General features: G+C 38.9%; 1 protein-coding gene across 5 annotated transcripts in view; it reads left to right on the top strand.

The window, feature by feature from the left end:
* Rad17 (RAD17 checkpoint clamp loader component) overlaps positions 1-19,814 on the top strand; it is a 25,116-nt gene extending 5,302 nt beyond the window's left edge. For all 5 annotated transcript variants that reach the window (XM_050160464.1, XM_050160462.1, XM_050160461.1 and 2 more), the window contains exons 4-15: positions 513-596; positions 5,372-5,528; positions 7,234-7,370; positions 7,739-7,791; positions 7,919-8,044; positions 8,280-8,349; positions 9,879-9,990; positions 13,242-13,424; positions 14,842-14,927; positions 15,039-15,185; positions 16,601-16,750; positions 18,560-19,814. In XM_050160464.1, the coding sequence (XP_050016421.1) occupies positions 513-596; positions 5,372-5,528; positions 7,234-7,370; positions 7,739-7,791; positions 7,919-8,044; positions 8,280-8,349; positions 9,879-9,990; positions 13,242-13,424; positions 14,842-14,927; positions 15,039-15,185; positions 16,601-16,750; positions 18,560-18,721 (1,467 nt within the window). In that variant the 3' untranslated portion in view covers positions 18,722-19,814. The remainder of the gene's footprint in view (positions 1-512; positions 597-5,371; positions 5,529-7,233; positions 7,371-7,738; positions 7,792-7,918; positions 8,045-8,279; positions 8,350-9,878; positions 9,991-13,241; positions 13,425-14,841; positions 14,928-15,038; positions 15,186-16,600; positions 16,751-18,559) is intronic.
* The last annotated feature ends 67 nt before the right edge of the window (positions 19,815-19,881 follow it).

Consider the following 19,881-nt stretch of genomic DNA (forward strand, 5'->3'; position numbering starts at 1 on the left):
TTTTTTTTTTTTTTTAATATTTATTATTCTGTCTGCGTGTATGCCTGAAGGCCAGAAGAGGTCACCAGACCCCATTACAGAGAGTTGTGAGCCACCATGTGGTTGCTGGGAATTGAACTCAGGACCTTTGGAAAAGCAGGCAATGCTCTTAACCGCTGAGCCATCTCTCCAACCCCTTACTGTTTTTCAATTACTGTTTAATGAATTCATTTTTTTATTTTATGTGTGAGTGTTTTGCCTCCATGTATGTATTTGCTCCACTTGTGTGCCTGGTGCCTATAAAGATGGAGAGTATTGGATCCCCTGGAACTAGAGTTAAAGATGGCTGTGACTCACCATGTAATTGCTGGGAATCAACCATGTCCTCTGGAGGAGCAGCCAGTGCTTCTAATTGATGAGCTATCGCTTCAGCTCCTGTTTTGCACTTTTTGTTCACTAAAATGTTCATATTAAAAGGTGCTGGTAAGTTTAAAATGTTTTAAAACATTTTTAACCTCAAATTTTTATCTTAGCATGAACTTGCTGTGCATAAAAAGAAAATTGAAGAGGTTGAAGCCTGGTTAAAAGCTGAAGTCTTAAAAATGAAGCCAAAACAGGTAATTAAGTAAGAAATGCATTTAAAATATTTAGCATCATGTTTTTTCTGACTTACAAGATGTTAATCTGTTTTTCTCCTCTTTATTGAGACAATGTCTCACTATATAGTCATGGCTGGCCAGGTTGGCCTCAAATTAACGGAAGTCTGCCTGCCTCTGTCCCTGGAATGCTGGGATTACAGATGTGCTCACTATGTAGCTCAGGCTTCTCTGGAACTGATTGTACAACCTTGAGTTTATCCAAGTTCTGGGGTTATAAACATGAGCCGCCATGCCTGACAAGAAGCTAATTTTTTATGATCACTCTATTTATATGTCTTCATATTAACCTTCAACAGAAGCTTCCTGATTTGTTATTTCCAGCCTCTGAAAGCCTCCTCGAGGGGCCGGAAGATGGTTCAGTGGGTGAAGGTCCTTAGACAACTTAGACAACCTGAATTCATATAGTGAGTCTAGTCTGTTGAGGTGATTGTGTTTTTAGCACATCTCATTATTTCACAGTAAAGCCAGCAGGCAATTTACATAGTAATGGTTTTTTAAAAAAACCTAACTATAACTAAACCTGTTTAGTCCTCAATAATATTAACCTAATGTTTTGTTTCGCTTCCTTATTCCACAATTATTCTTAGCCCTTCCATAAAAGGTACACTATTTTCTCTTCCTCTTTGTCTTCTGAAAGTTTGAGCTCATATCTTCACAATGTACTCCACATTTCAGCCAGGTTTGTTAGTACACACCTTTAATCCCAGAACTCAGGAGAACTCAGACTCAGGAGAATATCTTTGAGTTCAAGGTCAGGCTGTCCTCCACTGCTACTGCAGCCAGCCTACCACACAGTGAAACAACAGGCAGAGCCGTGGGGTGCACGCCTTTCATCCCAGCACTCAGGAGGCAGAGGCAATAGGATCTGTGAGTTCCAGGACAGCCAGGGCTGCACAGAGAAACCCTGTCACAAGAAAGCAACAACAACAAAAACCCCAACAGAGAACCCTGACATTTCAGGCAGACTTTGAGATAGTACATAATACCTCACTTTAACCTTTTGTGTTATTACTTTGAGTGCTCTGGGATCACTTTAGACTTTTACTCCTAATTTATTATATATACCATATTCTGCTTTTTAAAAATTCATGTATGTTTTGTATTTATGATGTATCAAGAAGTGGATGGGTCTGCTTTCTTCTTTGCCATGGTAGAATCAAACATGGTCTTAATCAGCCAGACAGGTACTCTACCACAGAGCTACATCCTCAGACCTTTGTTATTAAAGGAGTTCGGCTTTTTTGTCAGACTTCCTTTGAACTGCCAGCCCCCAAATAATGACATGGAGACTTACTATTGATTATAAAAGCTTGACCTTGGTTTAGGCTTGTCCCACTAGCTCTTATATCTTAAATTAACCCGTTTCTATTAATTATATTTTGCAGTGTGGCTCTTTACTTCTCTTCCATTCTGTATGGCCGACTCCCTCTGCATTTCCCATGTGCCTAGTGTCCCTAAGTTCTTCTCTTTGCCTGAAGTCCTGCGCATCCTCTGCCGCCTAGCTATTGGCTCTTCAGCTTCTTTCTAAACTGATCACAGCAGCACATCTTCCCACAATGTAAACAGACATCCCACAACAGGATCTCACTGCATCCCCCCAGGCTAGGTCTGAATACCACGGACATGAGCATAGCACCAAGCTCTCCCCTGTCACGTTTGATACTGAGTTTGGTCACTAGAGTAGGGAAGAAATAGTCTCACACGTTCATTACAGAATACTTTTCTCTTTCAGCAGACACGTAATCTGCTTCGGTAGCACAGTTCCCTGGTGAACTTTATCCTACATGCTTTAGAGTCCTTTCCTGAACTACTGATTAAGGAAGGCTGTGAGGTGTTTATTTTCAAAATATTCAGTTATTTCTACAATTAGCAGATAGCTTTCTATAAAAGACAGTTCTAACTCTGAAAATCAGCTTAATTTTATCCTTTAATTTTTTACAAAGATTAATTTTTATTTTACATGTGTAAGTATTTTGCCTGATAGCCACAGAGGCCATAACAGGGCATCAGTCCCCGTGAACTAGAGTTATAGATGGTTGTGACCCATACCATGTGATTACAGGAAGTAGAACCCAGGTCTTTTTGAAGAGAATTCAGTGCTTTTAACCACTGAGCCATCTCTCCAGCCCAGTTTTTAAATAGACTTTTAAAAACAACATTGTAAGGTTTCATAGGAAACCTTAGAGATTTCTCTGTACCCTATGCCCTATTAACATTCCCCACCAAGTGGAGCATTTGTTAGTATGAATATTGATGAACTTACATTGACTTGTCTTTAACAGGCTACATCTATTGTTTAGATTCCTTTTAATTTTCATTTTCAGAGTGAAAAAGTTGATGTTTTAGTTGTTTTGAAAGGAACAGATTCTCCTCATTTTTGTGTGTGGTGCCAATATGTACATGGCTTTATCCTAGAGGGTTCCCACCTTTTTTAAAGTTTGAGACATGATCTCACCTTGTAGACCATTCTTATCTGGGGCTCACTATATAGTTCAAACTGTTCTAAACGCTCAGCAGTCCTTCCAACTCAGCCTCCCACTGCTGGGATTATAGGTATGAGCTACCACACCTGACTGTGATATACCTCTTGTAGCAATGGTTTTTTAAAATTTGTTTTTTTTGGTTTTCAAGACAAGAGTTTCTCTGTGTAATCTTGGCTGTCCTGGACCTCACTCTGTAGATCAGACTGACCTCGAACTCACAGAGTAACTTGGTAATTTCTAGATTTATTTTAGTCAAACTTAAATTACCTTTAAAAATTGCCATAGTTGGGCTGGAGAGATAGATGGCTCAGAGGTTAAGAGCATTGCCTGCTCTTCCAAAGGTCCTGAGTTCAATTCCCAGCAACCACATGATGGCTCACAACCATCTGTAATGAGATCTGGTGCCCTCTTCTGGCCTGCAGGCATATACACAGACAGAATATTGTATACATAATAAAAAAAAATTAAAAAAAATTGCTATGGTCTTGGAGAAATACTGCTTAGTGGTTGATTGCATGTGCTACTCCTTCAGAGGACCCAGGTTTGGTTCCCAGAAATCAAATCAAGCAGTTCACAAACTGCCTGTAACTCTAGTCCCAGGGGATCCAGTGCCCTCTTCTGGCCTTTGTGGGCACACATACATGTGACAAGTAAACACATATGCGTAGAATTAAAATAATTTTGGAGAGAAAGTCTTGTTGTAAGCATTCCCAAATTACTTATTATTACAAATATTATTATTATTATGGGGGGGGTTGAGACAAGGTTTTTCTGTGTAGCCTTAGCTATCCTGGAACTCATTCTGTAGAGAAGGCTGGCCTCAAACTCAGAGATCCTTCCTCTGCCTCATGAGTGCCGGAATTAAAGGTGGGTGCCATCACCATCTGGCTACATTTTAGTTTTTCATGGTATCTTTCATTCAAAATATGGCAAAGCAACAAGGCATGATGGCACAGGTCTTTAATTCCAGACCTTTCTGAGTTTGAGGCCAGCCAGTACTACATAGTGAGACCCTGTCTCAACCCCCTGAACCCCCTCCGAAGCAAACATGTTAAAGCTGTGTACCACTAATTGATGGAGTAGTTGCTGTTCTGACTTGTGATTCTGCTGAGAACCTACCCTCTAACTCTCTTACTGGGAACAGAATTTTAGAATGTGGCTCTACTTAGTATTTTAGAATCTAGGCACCAACTATTTCATGAAAAAAAAAAAAACACACGTATCTCCTACACATGAGCTACCTTCTTATTTTAATTGATCTGTTTGTAATAGGAGCCAGACAGTAGTGGCACACGCCTTTAGTCCCAGCACTCAGGAGGCAGAGGCAGGTGGAGCTCTGTGAGTTTGTGGCCAGTCTGGTCTATAAAGCAAGTTATAGAGCAGCCAGGGCTGTTACACAGAGAAACCCTGTCTCCAAAAGCAAAATTTAAAAAAGAGGAAGAAAAAAGTGTAATCTGTTCTCAGTACGACGGTGGTTGTGCTTTGTAAAGTTGCTCAGTTAGAAAATATCAAACTATTGTCCTATTGAAATACAGGAGTAGGGGCCTGGAGAGATGGCTCAGCGTTTAAGAGCATGAAGAGCACTTCCAGAGCTCAGTTCCCAGCAACTATGGTGACTCACAGCCATCTGTAATGGATATGGTGTCCTCTTCTGGCCTGCAGGCATGCATGCAGAACACTGCATGTCCAATAGTAAAAGTAATAGTAATAATAATAAAATACAAGAGTAGATTTCTATAAGCCTCTAGTCAGAATTGCTGTAAGCTTTTTGTCAGACTGTCATTTCATTCTGCTTGTGTTTTAGATTTATGTATGAGGAGGGGAATTAAACCAGAGTATTGTACAGACTAAATAGGTGTTCTAGTGAGCTTCACACTCAGCCCCAGCCTGTAGGGTCTAACTCAGGTCCTCATGCTGTGTAGCAACCATTTTCCTGATTGAACACTCTCCAGCCCCTGCAATTGAATTTTATGAATTCAAATAACCTCTTAAGAATCCTGTGCCCTTTGTAGCAAAAATTTAATTGTTTTAATTTAGTTACTAAGTTGTTTTTGAAAATATACAATATAAGACTTGAGGAATTTTCAGAAGAAAATAATTGTTTCATTTCATCTGTAATTTAGTTTTAAAATGTGTTTATATTACGTATTTAATAGACCTTTGTAGGAATAATAACTACTAAGAAAATTTTTTAAATTGTGTCGCATTCTAGTCATTGTGGTTTTAATTCGTGTTTGTATTTGGTTTTAGGGTGGGTCTATTTTATTAATAACAGGTCCTCCAGGATGTGGGAAGACAACTACTCTAAAAATACTATCACAGGAGCATGGGATCCAAGTACAAGAATGGGTTAATCCCGTTTTACCAGACTTCCAAAAAGATGATTACAAGGAGTTACTTAATTTAGGTAAGTTTTGCTGCAAAGGTGCTGGAGTTACAAAGAAAGCTTTACTTAATGAAACTTCCAGGTCAAGTAGTAAGAGCGCATGTTTCTCCCATGCTCATCAGTTTGAGGAGAAGCTGAGAAAGGCGCCGATAGAAGTAGAGCGGGGTTCTTAGGAGATTAAATTTAAACTCTTTTAAGATAACAAGCTGATTTTTGTGGGTTTTTTGTTTGTTTTTCATTTTTTTGCATTTATTTATTGACTGTATGTTTGTGTATGTTATGTGTATGTACATGTGTGCATGCGCAAACGTGTCCATGCCATGGCTTTCACGCAGAAGTCAATTCTCTCCTTTGGGGAGTCAGTTCTCTCCTTCCACTGTAGGTTCTGAGCCTGCTCAGTTTATGCTGTTTGAGACAGTGTTTCATGTACCTTGGTTTACACTAACTTGTGATCTCCTACTTCTGCCTCCACACGCTAGGATTATAGGCATGTGGCACCACACTAGATTAATAGGATCTCAGATTTTCATTATTTATGGAGTTCCACACTGTAAGGTCTTCTGTTTCAGTGTCAATCAAGTCTTAGAACATGATAAAGGAACTTGCCTCTCAATAAACTAGCTTACATCTCAGCACTTAGGAGACAGATCTCTGTGAGTTCCAGACCAGCCTAGTTCTGGCCATCTAGGGATGCACAGTGAGACCCTGTCTCTAAACTAAAGCACTCCCCTTTAAAAAAAAAATTGCTGGGCAGTGGTGGCACATCTTCCTTCCTTCCTTCCTTTCTTTCTTTCTTTCTTTCTTTCTTTCTTTCTTTCTTTCTTTCTTTCTTTCTTTTTTATTTTGGTATTTTGAGATGGTTTCTCTGTAGCTTTGGTGCCTGTCCTGGAACTAGCTCTTGTAGACCAGGCTGGCCTCGAACTCACAAAGATCCACCTGCCTCTGCCTCCCAAGTGCTGGGATTAAAGGCGTGTGCTATCACCGCCCAGCTGCACTACCTTTAATCCCAGCAATTGGGAGGTAAAAGCAGACTTATCTCTTTGAGTTCATGACCAATTCATCTACATAGTGAATTCCAGGACCGCCAGGGCTGTGTAGTCAAGAGACCCTCTCTCTTAAAACAAAACAAAACAAAGATACAGTAGTGATATCATGATCTCAAGATAGCATTACAACTCCTTTCCTTCCTTCCCTCTTCCAAGATGGTTCTTGAGTCTTGGGAGGGGTGAGAGAGATGTCTTCTTGGGCTGGAGAGATGGCTCAGCTGTAAGAGCACTGGCTGCTCTTTTAACTGCTGAGCCATCTTTCCAGCCCAACAGCTGTTTATTAAGTCAGTTAACTTTGTGATACTTTCATTGGAATAGAAAAATTATTCTTACCGGGCGGTGGTGGCACACTTGGGAGGCATAGGCAGGCAGATCTCTGTGAGTTCGAGACCAGCCTGGTCTACAAGAGCTAGTTCCAGGACAGGCTCCAAAACCACAGAGAAACCCTGTCTCGAAAAAGCAAAAACAAAAAAGAAAAAAAAAAAATTATTCTTGGCCATCATACTAGTCTTTTGAAATGATATCTTATTTTAAATTTAAATTTAAACCATTTCAAATAATTGAAAGATAGTCTTCAATACTGTAAGTTGTATCATTTAAATGAATTTTATGTGTACAATATTTGTATAATATTAATGTATGTAATTTGAAAATAAAGTAATAAATGTATTTCTTTTCAGATTCAAAAGTCTACATAGTTCCATACCAATCTCAGACAGCAGTCTTCAGTGACTTTCTGTTGAGAGCCACCAAGTACAGCAAACTGCAGATGCTAGGAGATGATCTGACAACTGATAAGAAGATAATTCTGGTTGAAGTGAGGACAGCTTTTACAGTGCTGCCAGAGCTCTTGTGTAGACAGTTGTGAGATACATTAGTAGCGGCTTTGTGATAGCAGAGGCCTGAAGGATGTTTCAGTACTCATCAACAGCATAAATAGTGTAGGTTACAGTGGAGGAGCTGTATGATAGCACAGCTTCCAACCGCAGTGCCGTCGGTATAGAAAGCAAAGGCAATCTGTGGAAAGTTAATTTCCTCCCGTGACAATAAATGTCCTTTAATTTCTCTGAAAACTGTGATCAAAATACTTTGGATAAGTAATGTTTTTTCTTGACAAATAAAAGTTTAAAAATAAATAAGCAATGGAATATCACTGAGCTAATACTTGTCCCTTATGTTCAACAGGATTTACCTAACCAGTTTTATCGGGATTCTCATGCTTTACATGAAATTCTAAGGTCAGTGTCATTGGAAACCAGTGTTTCAAGTTCCATATTAGAGGTGGGGTTGTAATTCAGTGGTAGAACGTTTGTCTGGCATGAACAGCTAAATTGCTTGAATTTCAGCATCATCTTGTTATTTTAGGAAATATGTGCAGATTGGCCGGTGTCCTCTTGTATTCATAATCTCTGACAGTGTCAGTGGAGATAACAATCAGCGGTTACTCTTTCCCAAAAAGATTCAAGAGGAGTGTTCTATTTCAAACATTAGGTAAGAAATTGTTCTTATGCTTTGTTTTGTTTTTGTCTTGTTTTTTTCGAGACAGGGTTTCCCTATGTAGTCGTGACTATCTTGGAACTCACTCTGTAGACCAGGCTGTCCCAGAACTCAGAGATCCACCTGCCTCTGCCCCCTGAATGCTGGGATTAAAGACATGTGCCACCATTGCCCAGTTTAAACTATTTTTAAATTAATAATTTAAGCACCATATTTTTTCTTTTTACAGTTTCAACCCAGTGGCACCAACAATTATGATGAAATTTCTTAATAGAATCATGACTATAGAAGCTAGTAAGGTAAGTCTAATTTAAAACTTATATTGTAGCTATGGAAGACACAGCTTAGATGGAGGACACTACTGCTATAGAAATATATGTCTTAGCATTCTCTGTTTCTTTCTGTGTGCATGCATGTGAAAAGTTGGAAACAGTTGGAGACTAGCTTCATGGTATATATAGTCTTTACCTAGCTTGTGAAAAGCTCTGGTTTCAATCCCCAAAATGTCAAAAGTTGTATACAGGACCATGACATCAATATAATTGTTCCTTATTGGGGAAAATACTTGTTTTGTCATAGGGTATTAATGACATTATTTAAAATGTTGTTATACTTTTATTTTGTGTTCATGTGAATTGGTTTATGGAGAGGGAAAGTGTTCCACAGGGCACATGTGGAGATCAGAGAACAACTTGCAGGAGTCACTCTTCTATCATGTGGGTTCTGGGGGGTGGAATTTAGGTCATCAGGTTTGGCAGCAAGTCCCTTACCCACTGACCCTTACCAGCCTTTCAATAAATAACATTTTAATAATGAAATAGATTTAAAGCTACTAACTTAAAAATCATCTCAGTGGTATTAGGTAAGAAATTAAACCTATTGAAAACAAATACAATAAGTCTGCCTAGGTTAAAAATATTAACTCTGCCAAGCAATAGTGGCAGATTGCCTCTTATCCCAGCACTAGGAAGGTAAGGCAAGAGGATTTCATGAGTTTGAGGCCAGCCTGGTCTGTAAAGTGAATTCCAGAACAGCCAGTACTGACAGTGAAACCCTGTCTCAAAAAGGCAAAACAAAAACCTCAAAATAAAAACCATTAACTCTGCATGTTTGCCTAGACTTAGAGATCTTGAATATATTTATAGATAAAAGCACACAGAAAGTATGGAAAGATACTAAGTTTCTGTGACAGAGTTTGGTTTGGGAAGACAAACAACTTTCATAAAGAATTTCTGAGGGCTGGAAAGATGTCTCAATGCTTAAGAGCACCAGCTGCTTTTTCAGAGGACCTGGGTTCAGTTCCCATCACCTACATGGAAGTTCACAGCTGTTTGTCACTCCAGTCTGGGGAGCAGATGTGGTCTTCTGACTGCTAAGGATGCTAGGCACATACCATACATGCGTACATACAGAAAAAAAACTCACATAAAATGTAAAAAATAAAATAACATTTGAAAAAAATAATTTTTGAAACACTTTTGGTTAATAAAGAGAATAATGTATAAATTTAAGGATTGTAGTATAGTTCTATTTTTCTATGATAGTTTTATAAGATCTGATGTCCGATAGACTATGAATAGTCAACATTGCTTTTAGAGAAAGGATCTCCCTAGGTAATCCATATGGGTTAGAATTTAGGATTCTTTTGCCTCAGTTCCCACATGCTGGGACTATAGCCATGTTCTACCATATCTGGGCTGTGTAAGTTTTTAGACATTCAAATTTGAAAAAAATCTAATTTGTATGTAAGTTCTCAAAATGGGCTTTAGTTTGCATGTATGTATTTATGTTTTGGCAAAACAGTTTAAATTGAATCTCTTCATTTTAGAATGGAGGAAGAGTTGTTGTTCCTGATAAATCGTCCCTGGAGTTGCTCTGTCAAGGGTGTTCTGGTGATATCCGAAGTGCAATAAATAGCCTGCAGTTTTCTTCTTCGAAGGGTAACTAACTAGAAGACACATTCATAGAACAGTGATAGGTTACTTTCTCTTAAATAGTCAATGAAATAAATCAGATTAAACCTCTGTGTAGTGCCTAGGGATCAGTCCCAGGGACTTCCCTATGGTCGGCAGGTATTCCACTGAGCTTTCTATTCTCAGCCCAGGCTAGACATGTAGTGGTCCCTCCTTATCTGTAGTTTAGTTGCCTGCTGGCAGAACTCTCTGAAAATTTTAATAAAATATTCTAGAAGTAGATTAAGTCATAACTTTTAAATTTTACATTATACTGACTACTGACAAGGTCTTCCAGTGTTACACACCTTTAATCCTAGCACTCGGAGGCAGGGGCAGGCAGATCTCTGAATTTGAGGCCAGCCTGGTCTACAGAGTGAGTTCCAGGACAGACAGGGCTACGTAGAGAGACCCTGTGACAAAAAAGAAAAGAATTCTGCTGTCCATCCTGGGAAGCCAATCATCTCTGGCGTGTGTGTGTGTGTGTGTGTGTGTGTGTGTGTGTGTGTGTGTGTGTGCGCGCGCGCGCGCATGTGCGCGCGCTGTAGACCAGAACAACTTTCCAAGTTGGTTCTCACTTTGGAACGCTTAGCTGGGCAAATCCTACAGCATAGGTATTTTTAGATTTATAGTTTTTTCCTAATTATGTCTCTGTGTGGATATATTCACTTGAGTTTAGGACTTGTGGAGTGCAGATCCCCCGCATGCTTACTGTGGCATGTGCATGTGTTCATCACACACACAGGCATACACACAGGCACACACACAAATATTTGTTTAAAAACTGCTTCAAGACAAAACATGATTCATTTACATACAGGCTTGGTACTGCAGTTTTCTTTCTTATTTATCTATCTATCTATCTATCTATCTATCTATCTATCTATTTATTTATTTATTTATGGTGTGGTGTTTTGGCTAGGTGAGGATGCCGGATGCCCTGGAATCAGACTTACAGACAGTTGTGACTGCCATGTGGGTGCTGGGTCTTCTGGGAGAGCAGGCAGTTTTCTTAACCACTGAGCCATCTCTCCAGCCCATCTTAATTATTTGTAATGTGGCTCAGGAAAGTCTTGGCTGGGCAATATGAATGATTACATCTTTTTGCTTTCATCTTCTTGCTTTTTACTTAGGGGTTGTGTTAAGATTAAATGAAATAACATTTGATTATCATGGTACTTGATATATATGAGGACCTCTATACATGATTCATAGGTTTTCTTTTTTGTGTTTTTGTTTCGTTTTAAAGATTTATTATGTATAGAGTGTTCTCCCCACACACCAGAAGAGGGCATCAGATCTCATTACAGATGGTTGTGAGCCACCATGTAGTTGCTGGGAATTGAACTCATGACCTCTGGAAGAGCAGCCAGTGTTCTTAACCCCTGAGCCATCTCTAAAGCCCTGTTCATAGGTTTTAAAGTATTGTACTTCATTACATTTACTTTTGAACTTTTTCATAATAATTTCTATATATAATAACTTTATTCCCTCCATTAGACAAAAAGGATTGATAAACATGACATAATAAAGCTTAGCTCCACTAATAATGATGAGTTATGTTTTTATTCTAGTAATTGTAAAAGACTGCATAGTACTTACTGTAAGCATTTAACAAGCTGTTCACATAGCATTAAAGAATTGACTTCAAAATAGAAACTATCTGTTGATCTCTCAAAATCCATCTAAAATCCTGGTTTTCTTATTCACAATTGTAGCAACTGTTATTATTCAACTTATTCACAACTGTTCTCTGTTTGTGTGCTTAATAACCATAGAAAAACGGTACATTAACACAGCTAAAACTAGTCTGTATGCAGCCTATTCCTGTGGGAGTATAAGATCTGTAGATTCGGTACAGGAATTAGATGTCAGAAATCTAATGTGGGACAGTCTGAGATCCTAGGTCATTAACACAGTACTGTTCTGAACTCGAGGAAAATAATATTTACCACCATTTATGGGAGCAATTATAAAATTCATTTTCTTTAAAGATTTATTTTTTATGTATGCAGTGTTGTATGCCTGCAGGCCAGAAGAGGGCACCAGGTCTCATTATAGATGGTTGTGAGCCACCATGTGGTTGCTGGGAATTGAACTCAGGACCTTTAGAAGAGCAGGCAATATCTCTTAACCTCTGGGCCATCTCTCCAGCTCCCTTCTCTGTGGTTTTGGAGCCTGTCCTGGAACTAGCTCTTGTAGACCAGGCTGGTCTCGAACTCACAGAGATCCACCTGCCTCTGCCTCCCGAGTGCTGGGATTAAAGGCATGCGCCACCACCGCCCGGCTAAAATTCATTTTTTTATTACATAGATTTATTTGGGAATGTGTATGTGTGTATGTTGGTACATCATGTCATGGTGTGTGAATGGACATTAGTGGATGATTTGAAGGGTCATTTCACCTTCCATGTGGGTGCCTGGAATCAAACTGAAGCTCTCAGGCTTACTTAGCATACCTCACTGACCCTTTACTTATAATAACTATCTGCTGCCACCATAGAATTTCTATGAGGGTAAAATTAGTTACCGTGTAGCATCAATCAAAAACAGTACCTTACATAAAACACTGTGAAAAAGGAGGTGATATGGTTATAGTACTGTGTTATTAAGTTTCTGGAAATTTGTAATGCCATGAGATACTATTTTTATGGGGTTGGGATTATAAGATATTTTATTTTATTTTTTAATATATTTTTTAAACCAGGTGGTGGTGGTGGTGCATGCCTTTAATCCCAGCACTAAGGAGGCAGAGGCAGGTGGATCTCTGTTCGAGGCCTGGTCTACATAGTGAGGTCTAGGACAGGCTCTAAATCTATAAGAAACCCTCTCGGAAAAAAGAAATTAAGAATTTATGTGTATGGGTGTTTTGCCTGCATATATGTGTGTGTACCACATGTGCTTGGCACCCATAGAGACCAAAAGAGGGCATCATATTTCCTGGATCTTGAGTTATAGATGGTTATGAGCTGCCATGTGGGTGCCAGAAATCAAACCTGGATCCTGTGGAAGAGCAACAAGTACTCTTAACTGCTGAACAATATCTCCAGCTCCTAAGAATTTAAATGACATTTATTCCATTTTAATAGTTAACAACAAATAGGATTCTTCACTAAGGTCATATTAAGTTACTGCTTGTTAGAAAAAGTTTTGGTTAGAATATTGAGTATAGGTATCTGAAATAGTCTTAGTTTTTATATTTTGATTTTTTAAAATATCATTTGGATGTGCATTATTTAGGAGAGAACAGTTTATGGTCAAAGAAAAAAAGAACGTCACTGAAATCGGATGCTGCTGTATCGAAATCAAAGCAAAGAAAGAAATATAATAGTGCTTTGGAAAATCAAGAGATCCAAGCGATTGGTGGAAAAGATGTTTCTCTCTTTCTCTTCAGAGCTTTGGGGAAAATTCTGTACTCTAAAAGTAAGAAACATTTTTGCATTTTTTTCATTATATGTAGTACTCTCACTTCAGAAATAAGATACTGTGTGTTTTGAAATGCCTTGTATTTTGTTTTGTTACTGGAAGGAGCTAGGAACCCTGCCAGATATTGCAGAGCCAGTGCTAAAATGTAACAGGAAAATGTTTTCACCTATATGGAGCATTTTCTACGACTATAGGTCATAGTCATAGTTCTAGTTTCCTGAGGACACAAATCCAGTAGTCCTCAATCTGTGAGAAGTGACCCTTTCTTTCATAAGGGTCACGTAAGACCATCGCAAAACACAGATGTTTACATTATGATTCATAACTAGTAAAACTACAGTTATGAAGTAACAATGAAATAATTTTATAGTTAGGGGTCACCACAACATGAGGAACTATATTGAAGGGTTGCAATATTAAGAAGGCTGAGAGCCAGTGCTCTAGACCTTTAGTGGTAAAAGTTGGTAGCCCAAAGCAATTGTAATACTCAGCTCCAAATACTGGGTCCTGACCAGGGGCTAAGCAGCTTCAGGTTTCTTTGGCTTCTCTTCACTAACATGCTGTCCTCATAACTGCAGGTGTCTGTTGCTCTCATCTGTCTTCTTATTTGTTCCATTTAGCCTTTCCTCCCCTCCCCTCTCAAACTTCCCCTCCTCTCAGGAAAATCCCAGACGTCTGTTCTCTAAACACTAAATACCAATAGGATTCTGAAGGGAGAGAATGATTCTAAAGTGGAAATGCCGTGTCAGGAAAGTCTGGTGAAAATACTCATCTGCCTCTTGGCCTCCTTTCCTTCCAGCCTCAGTGCCCATTCTCACCTAGTTCCTTCCTTCCACCATTTCTTCATTCCCAGTGTTCACTTCTAACCTCTGCATTGAGACCTAGCTTTCCTGTTCCTGAAGGTGGAATAGCCTCTTCCTACATAGCAAATACAGCACTTTAGCCTTCCATCCTGACAGAAGGCAAAGGGAGAAAACACCCAGAGCTGAAAGATGAAATGGGAAGTGCTTTGAGACACTTTGTGTCCGTTTTTAAGTTCAGGAAAACACACCAGCTGGACACACCTTTAATCCCAGCACTTGGGAGAAGAGGCAGGTGGATCTCTGTGAGTTCAAGGCCAGCCTGGTTAACAGAGTGAGTTCCAGGACAGCCAGAGCTACACAGAAAAACCCTGTCTGGAAAAACAAAGCAAAACAAAAAACAAGATCCATAATTTAAACATCACAATTCTGAATTTTGCCCTTGTTAGTGATGGTAGTTAAACTTGTTTGTTTTGATGTTTTGGTTTTTAATTTTTAACAACTTTCTTAGTGTTTTGAAATTAATATACCTAAAGTATTGAAAATCAGGTCATGAAAGCGCTGTGATTGGAAAGATGACTTTAGCTTTAGTAACCCCAGAGGTTTTCTTACAGGAGCACCTTTAACAGAATCAGACTCACCCCGCTTGCCTGCCCACCTCTCAGAGCATGAGCGGGACACCTTACTTGTTCAGCCCGAGGTAAGGACTTTTGTAACACTTGGACTTGGCTTAATATGTGTTATCTATGTGCCTAAGCGTCTGTTCATTGCAATTGCACCAAAATTTATATATTTATGCCTCTTTTTATAGGAAATAGTGGAAATGTCACATATGCCAGGAGACTTTTTTAATTTATACCTTCACCAAAACTACATAGATTTCTTCGTGGAAGTGGATGATCTTGTGAGAGCCAGTGAATTTCTGAGCTTTGCAGATGTCCTCAGTGGTGACTGGAATGTAAGATCATTTGACTTAAATAGTTTTATATTTCTTCAGGAAAAAGTTGAGTTTTATCTCTATTTCATATATGTTGTGACTCTCCTATTGTGCTAGATCTAATTATTTAAGCCAGTGTTTATGATAAAATCTCAGGTTATTTGAGTTTTCTGATGATATAAAGCACTATTTTTTCTGATATTCTTTTCTAATTTTATTTATATTACTTTTTTATGTCTATGAGCTTGATGTCCATGGAGGTCAGAAGACATTGAATCTCCTGGAACTGGAGTAATAGATGGTTGTGAACCACCATGTGGGTGTTAGGAACCAAACCTGGGTTCAACAAAAGCAACACATGCTCTTAACCACTGAGCCATCTCTCCAGCCTCTGTTTTCTAATTTTAAAGTTAACATATACTCAGACTGTTTTTAAAAGATTTCTTTTTAATTATGTATAGATGTGTGCTTCATGCATATATGTGCACTCTGAGTCTGGGGTTACAGACAGCTCTGAACTGCATGGGTCTGGGTGCTGGGAGCCAGACTCAGGTCCTCTGGAGGAGCAGCAAGTGCCCTCCTTAAGGAGTCAGTCACTGACAAAACAGATTTTTGTTTTTAAAATAACTCTAAAATGTGTATCAGCTGGAAGTGTGCCTCTGTGGTAAAGCATATGCTTAGGCGCACAAAGCCCAGATTTGACCCTCCATACTAGAAAGTCACCTGTCATTTCTTTCTCATTAACTTGGGGGTATCAGAGGACAGCTCTGTGGAGTCGGTGCTCTCTTTCCACTTTTTTGTAGGTTCTTATTAAACCCACAGTATCATCACACTTAATAAAGTTGCTGTTAATTTAGTTACTATTAATTTAGCTTGAGCATAATGGTACACACTTGTAATTCTGCTACTCAGGAAGGTAAGGCAGGAGGTTTCAAAGTTAAGACTAGCCTGGCTTACTTAGGAGACCTTGTCTTAAAAACCAACAAAACAAAAATAGTTTAGTAATATGCTATCATTTTCTCCCCCCTTCCCTCCCCGGAAACATGGTGTCTCTGTGTAGCTCTGGCTGTTTTAGAACTCGCTCTGTAGACCAGGCTGGCCTCGAACTCAGAGATATGACTGCCTATGCCTCCCAAATGCTAGGATTAAAGGTGTGCACCATCACCTCTGGCTGTTATCATTATTTTCTAGTTGCCCCCAAAATGTTTCTCCTGACCCTACCAAAGCCTTTCCCAACTCCACCAAAGTCTACTCAGTACATTTGTTTCCCTGTTCCAGTTGAATTTGTCTTAAGTAATTTTATAGCAATATTTTTAAGGCTTTGAGGATATTGGGAAACATATGCAAACCAACTAAGCATAGGGGATCTTAATCTGTGTCAGTACTACCAACAGTAGAATTTCATGTGTTGTTTCACATCTTGTCTCTCCTGCTAGACACGGTCTTTACTCAGGGAATATAGTACATCTGTAGCTACGAGAGGTGTGATGCATTCCAATAAATCCCGGGGATTCGCTCACTGCCAAGGAGGAGGATCAAGCTTTCGACCCTTACATAAACCTCAGTGGTTCCTAATACATAAAAAGGTAAAAAAAAAAAAAAAAAAAAAAAAAAAAAAAAAAAATTTTAAATTATAATCCANTTTAAGCTATAATCTCAGCACTGCTGGCTGAGGTGAGAGGATTGTGAATTCAAGTCCACCTGGGACTCTACATAGGGAGACTCTATATACTGTGAACTTCATTATGTATGCATTGTATCTCCAAGCGGAAGTTTGGTTTGTTTGGTTCAGTTTTTAGTTAAAGAGTCTTGTGTATCACTGGTTGTCCCTGAACAGCTTCTGATCCTTCTATCCTGTGCTGCCTTGCCAAGCTTATTTTCTTAACACCTAAAGTGTGTGTGTGTGTGTGTATGTGTGTGCACACGTGCACTCGCGCATGTGCTAACCACTTGATGGCTCACAACCATCTGTAATAAGATATGGTGCCCTCTTCTGGCCTGCAGACATACATGCAGACAGACCATTGTAAATAAATAATAATAAATAAATATATCTTTATAAAAAAAGTCTAAAATTGAATAAACTACAAAATTAAACCTTAGGATACAAATTTCAGTAAAGAGCAGGGCAGTGGTGGCGCACATCTTTAATCCCAGCACTCAGGAGGCAGAGGCAGGTGGATCTCTGTGAGTTTGAGGTCAACCTGGTCTACAGAATGAGTTCCAGGACAGGCTTCATAGCTACTAAGAAACCTTGTCTTGATAAACAAAGCAAAAACTATTTTTTTTTTTTCAGAGAAGAGCGGTGAATTTGCGGTTTGTTGCACTTCCCCTTGATTGCACTAGTTGTAGTAATTACAGTAATGCACAGTCACACGTTACTTGGCACAGAGACGCAGCCTGAGAACCTCACTGAGTTTTACCATTGTGTAACCATCATCGGTGTTCTCATCAGACAGGCAAATTGTATATACAGGTCAGACACTGAGCAAGGACTGTCCCTTCCATGAAAACACCTGGTAATGCACATGTGTGAGCTGCTGCGGGGTAGTGGGATATTGTTAGGTAATGCTAGGACAATTATAAACTGCTGCTTACATAACTTTTTAAAATTGTGTGTCTGTGTGTTGGGGAGAAGACCATAGAGATCAAAAGACAACAGCTTGAGAGATTCAAGGGATTCAGTTCAGGTCTCAGGCTTGGCAACACCTTTCTATCTCTCTAGCCTCAGATAAATGCTTTAAAGTATGTTTATACACTCAGAGGGAGGAATCCTATTTGGAGACCAACCTGGTTGCATGAAAAAAAAGTATCTTTATGGTACATAAACTTAGTCTTTGTGGCATAATAAACTTTATCTATGAATTCATAACCACTTTTGTTTGATTTGGTTTTAATTTTTTTATTAAACTTTATTATTAATAAACTTTCTTCTTTAATATTTATTTATTTATTATGTATACAATATTCTTTCTACGTGTATGCCTAAAGGCCAGGAGAGGGCACCAGACCTCATTACAGATGGTTGTGAGCCACCATGTGGTTGCTGGGAGTTGAACTCAGGACCTTTGGAAGAACAGGGACTGTTCTTAACTGCTGAGCCATCTCTCCAGCCCCGATAAACTTTCTAATAAATAAAAATATCACACACCAAATTAACCAGACCCAAAGTATTAATGAACTTATATAAAGTTAGAATTGGCATTTGTTTGAAACAGGATTTCACTGTGTAGCTCTGACTGGCCTGGAACTTGTTATGAAGATGAGGGTAGCCTCAAATTCACAGAAATCTGCATGCCTCTGCCTCTTGAGTGCTGGAATTAAAGTAATCAACATGCCACACGTATAACCATCTTAAAATTTTATTTTCCTTTCATTGTCTTTCTCTCATACAGTATCGAGAAAATTGCCTGGCAGCAAAAGCCCTCTTTTTTGACTTCTGCCTACCAGCTTTGTGTCTTCAGACCCAGCTCTTGCCGTATCTTGCTCTGCTGACCATTCCAATGCGAAATAAAGGTAACGTGTTTCTTTCCTGTAGAGAACTTGTTACCTATTAGCTGTAGCATCCACACCCACGATGCTTTAGTCTATAGGGACTGACATCTGGTTTTCATTCCTTCTAGATTTTTGTCTGAATTGTACTATGAGGAATAGCTTTGATTCTTTTTCATTGGTTTTCATTTTTGGTATCTATTGATAAAGACTCTGGGATCTTCGGTTGCAGCTCCTCACTATCATTATTTTGATCTCAGATTGTTCACAGTGGACTAGTTGATGCTGCTTTAAGCTGTGGTTTTATTTCCTTTTATTACTATTTTTTAATTATGTGTATGTGTCTGCGTGTGGGTATGTGCACATGGATGCACATGCAGTCAGAGGGCAGAAAGGATGTTGGAGCTACAGGTGGTTGTGAGTTGCCTGATGTTGGGAACCCAATTTGGGTCCTCTGCTGTAAACATGCTTAACAGCTGAGCCATGTCACTGGAAACTCAGTGTCATTTCTAAGCTTTGTCTATAAAACAAAGCTAGACAAATTTGTGTGTCTAACATAAGTCCATAATAGAACATCTAGTTTCTACCTAGCCCGACAGTGTTTATTCTAACCCTTTCCCTTTCCATATCTGTATTTCTGTTGTGATTGTTACTGTTTTGTAGGGCTGGAGGCCAGACTTGATTTTCTTTGATTACAAGTACTTGGAATCAAATTGAGGGCCTTCCTTGTGCAAGCTAAATGAATTTGTATCACTGAAATATATTCCAGATATACCTCCCCCTTTGAATAATGAAATTGCCTACCATTTTTCTAGATGTATTTTCTTGTGTGATCATTATACACATATGTACTTTTTATGTATGTGTCGGTGTGTGCATGTGCACATAGAAGTCAGAAGACAACCTCAGGTGTTGTTCCTCAGCTACTATCCACTGTTTTTTTCTTTTTTCTTTTTTTTAAATCCAAGACAGGGTTTCACTGTGTAACCCTGGCTGTCTTGGAACTCACTCTGTAGATCTGGCCTTGAACTCACTGTAGATCTGTTTGCATCTGTCTCCCAAGTGCTCGAATTAAAGGCGTGTACCGCCACAATCTGGCCAAAAAATTATTTTTAATTGACAAATTTAAACTGTATATGTTTATGGTATATGTGACATTTTCATGCGTATATGTATACCTTATAGAATAGCTAAACCAATTTTTTTTTTTTTTTTGGTTTTTTTA

Source organism: Alexandromys fortis, unplaced genomic scaffold, assembly GCF_014885135.2.
Source record: "Alexandromys fortis isolate MF-2015 unplaced genomic scaffold, M_Fortis_MF-2015_v1.1 scaffold_76, whole genome shotgun sequence".
In the NCBI taxonomy this organism is placed as follows: domain Eukaryota; kingdom Metazoa; phylum Chordata; class Mammalia; order Rodentia; family Cricetidae; genus Alexandromys; species Alexandromys fortis.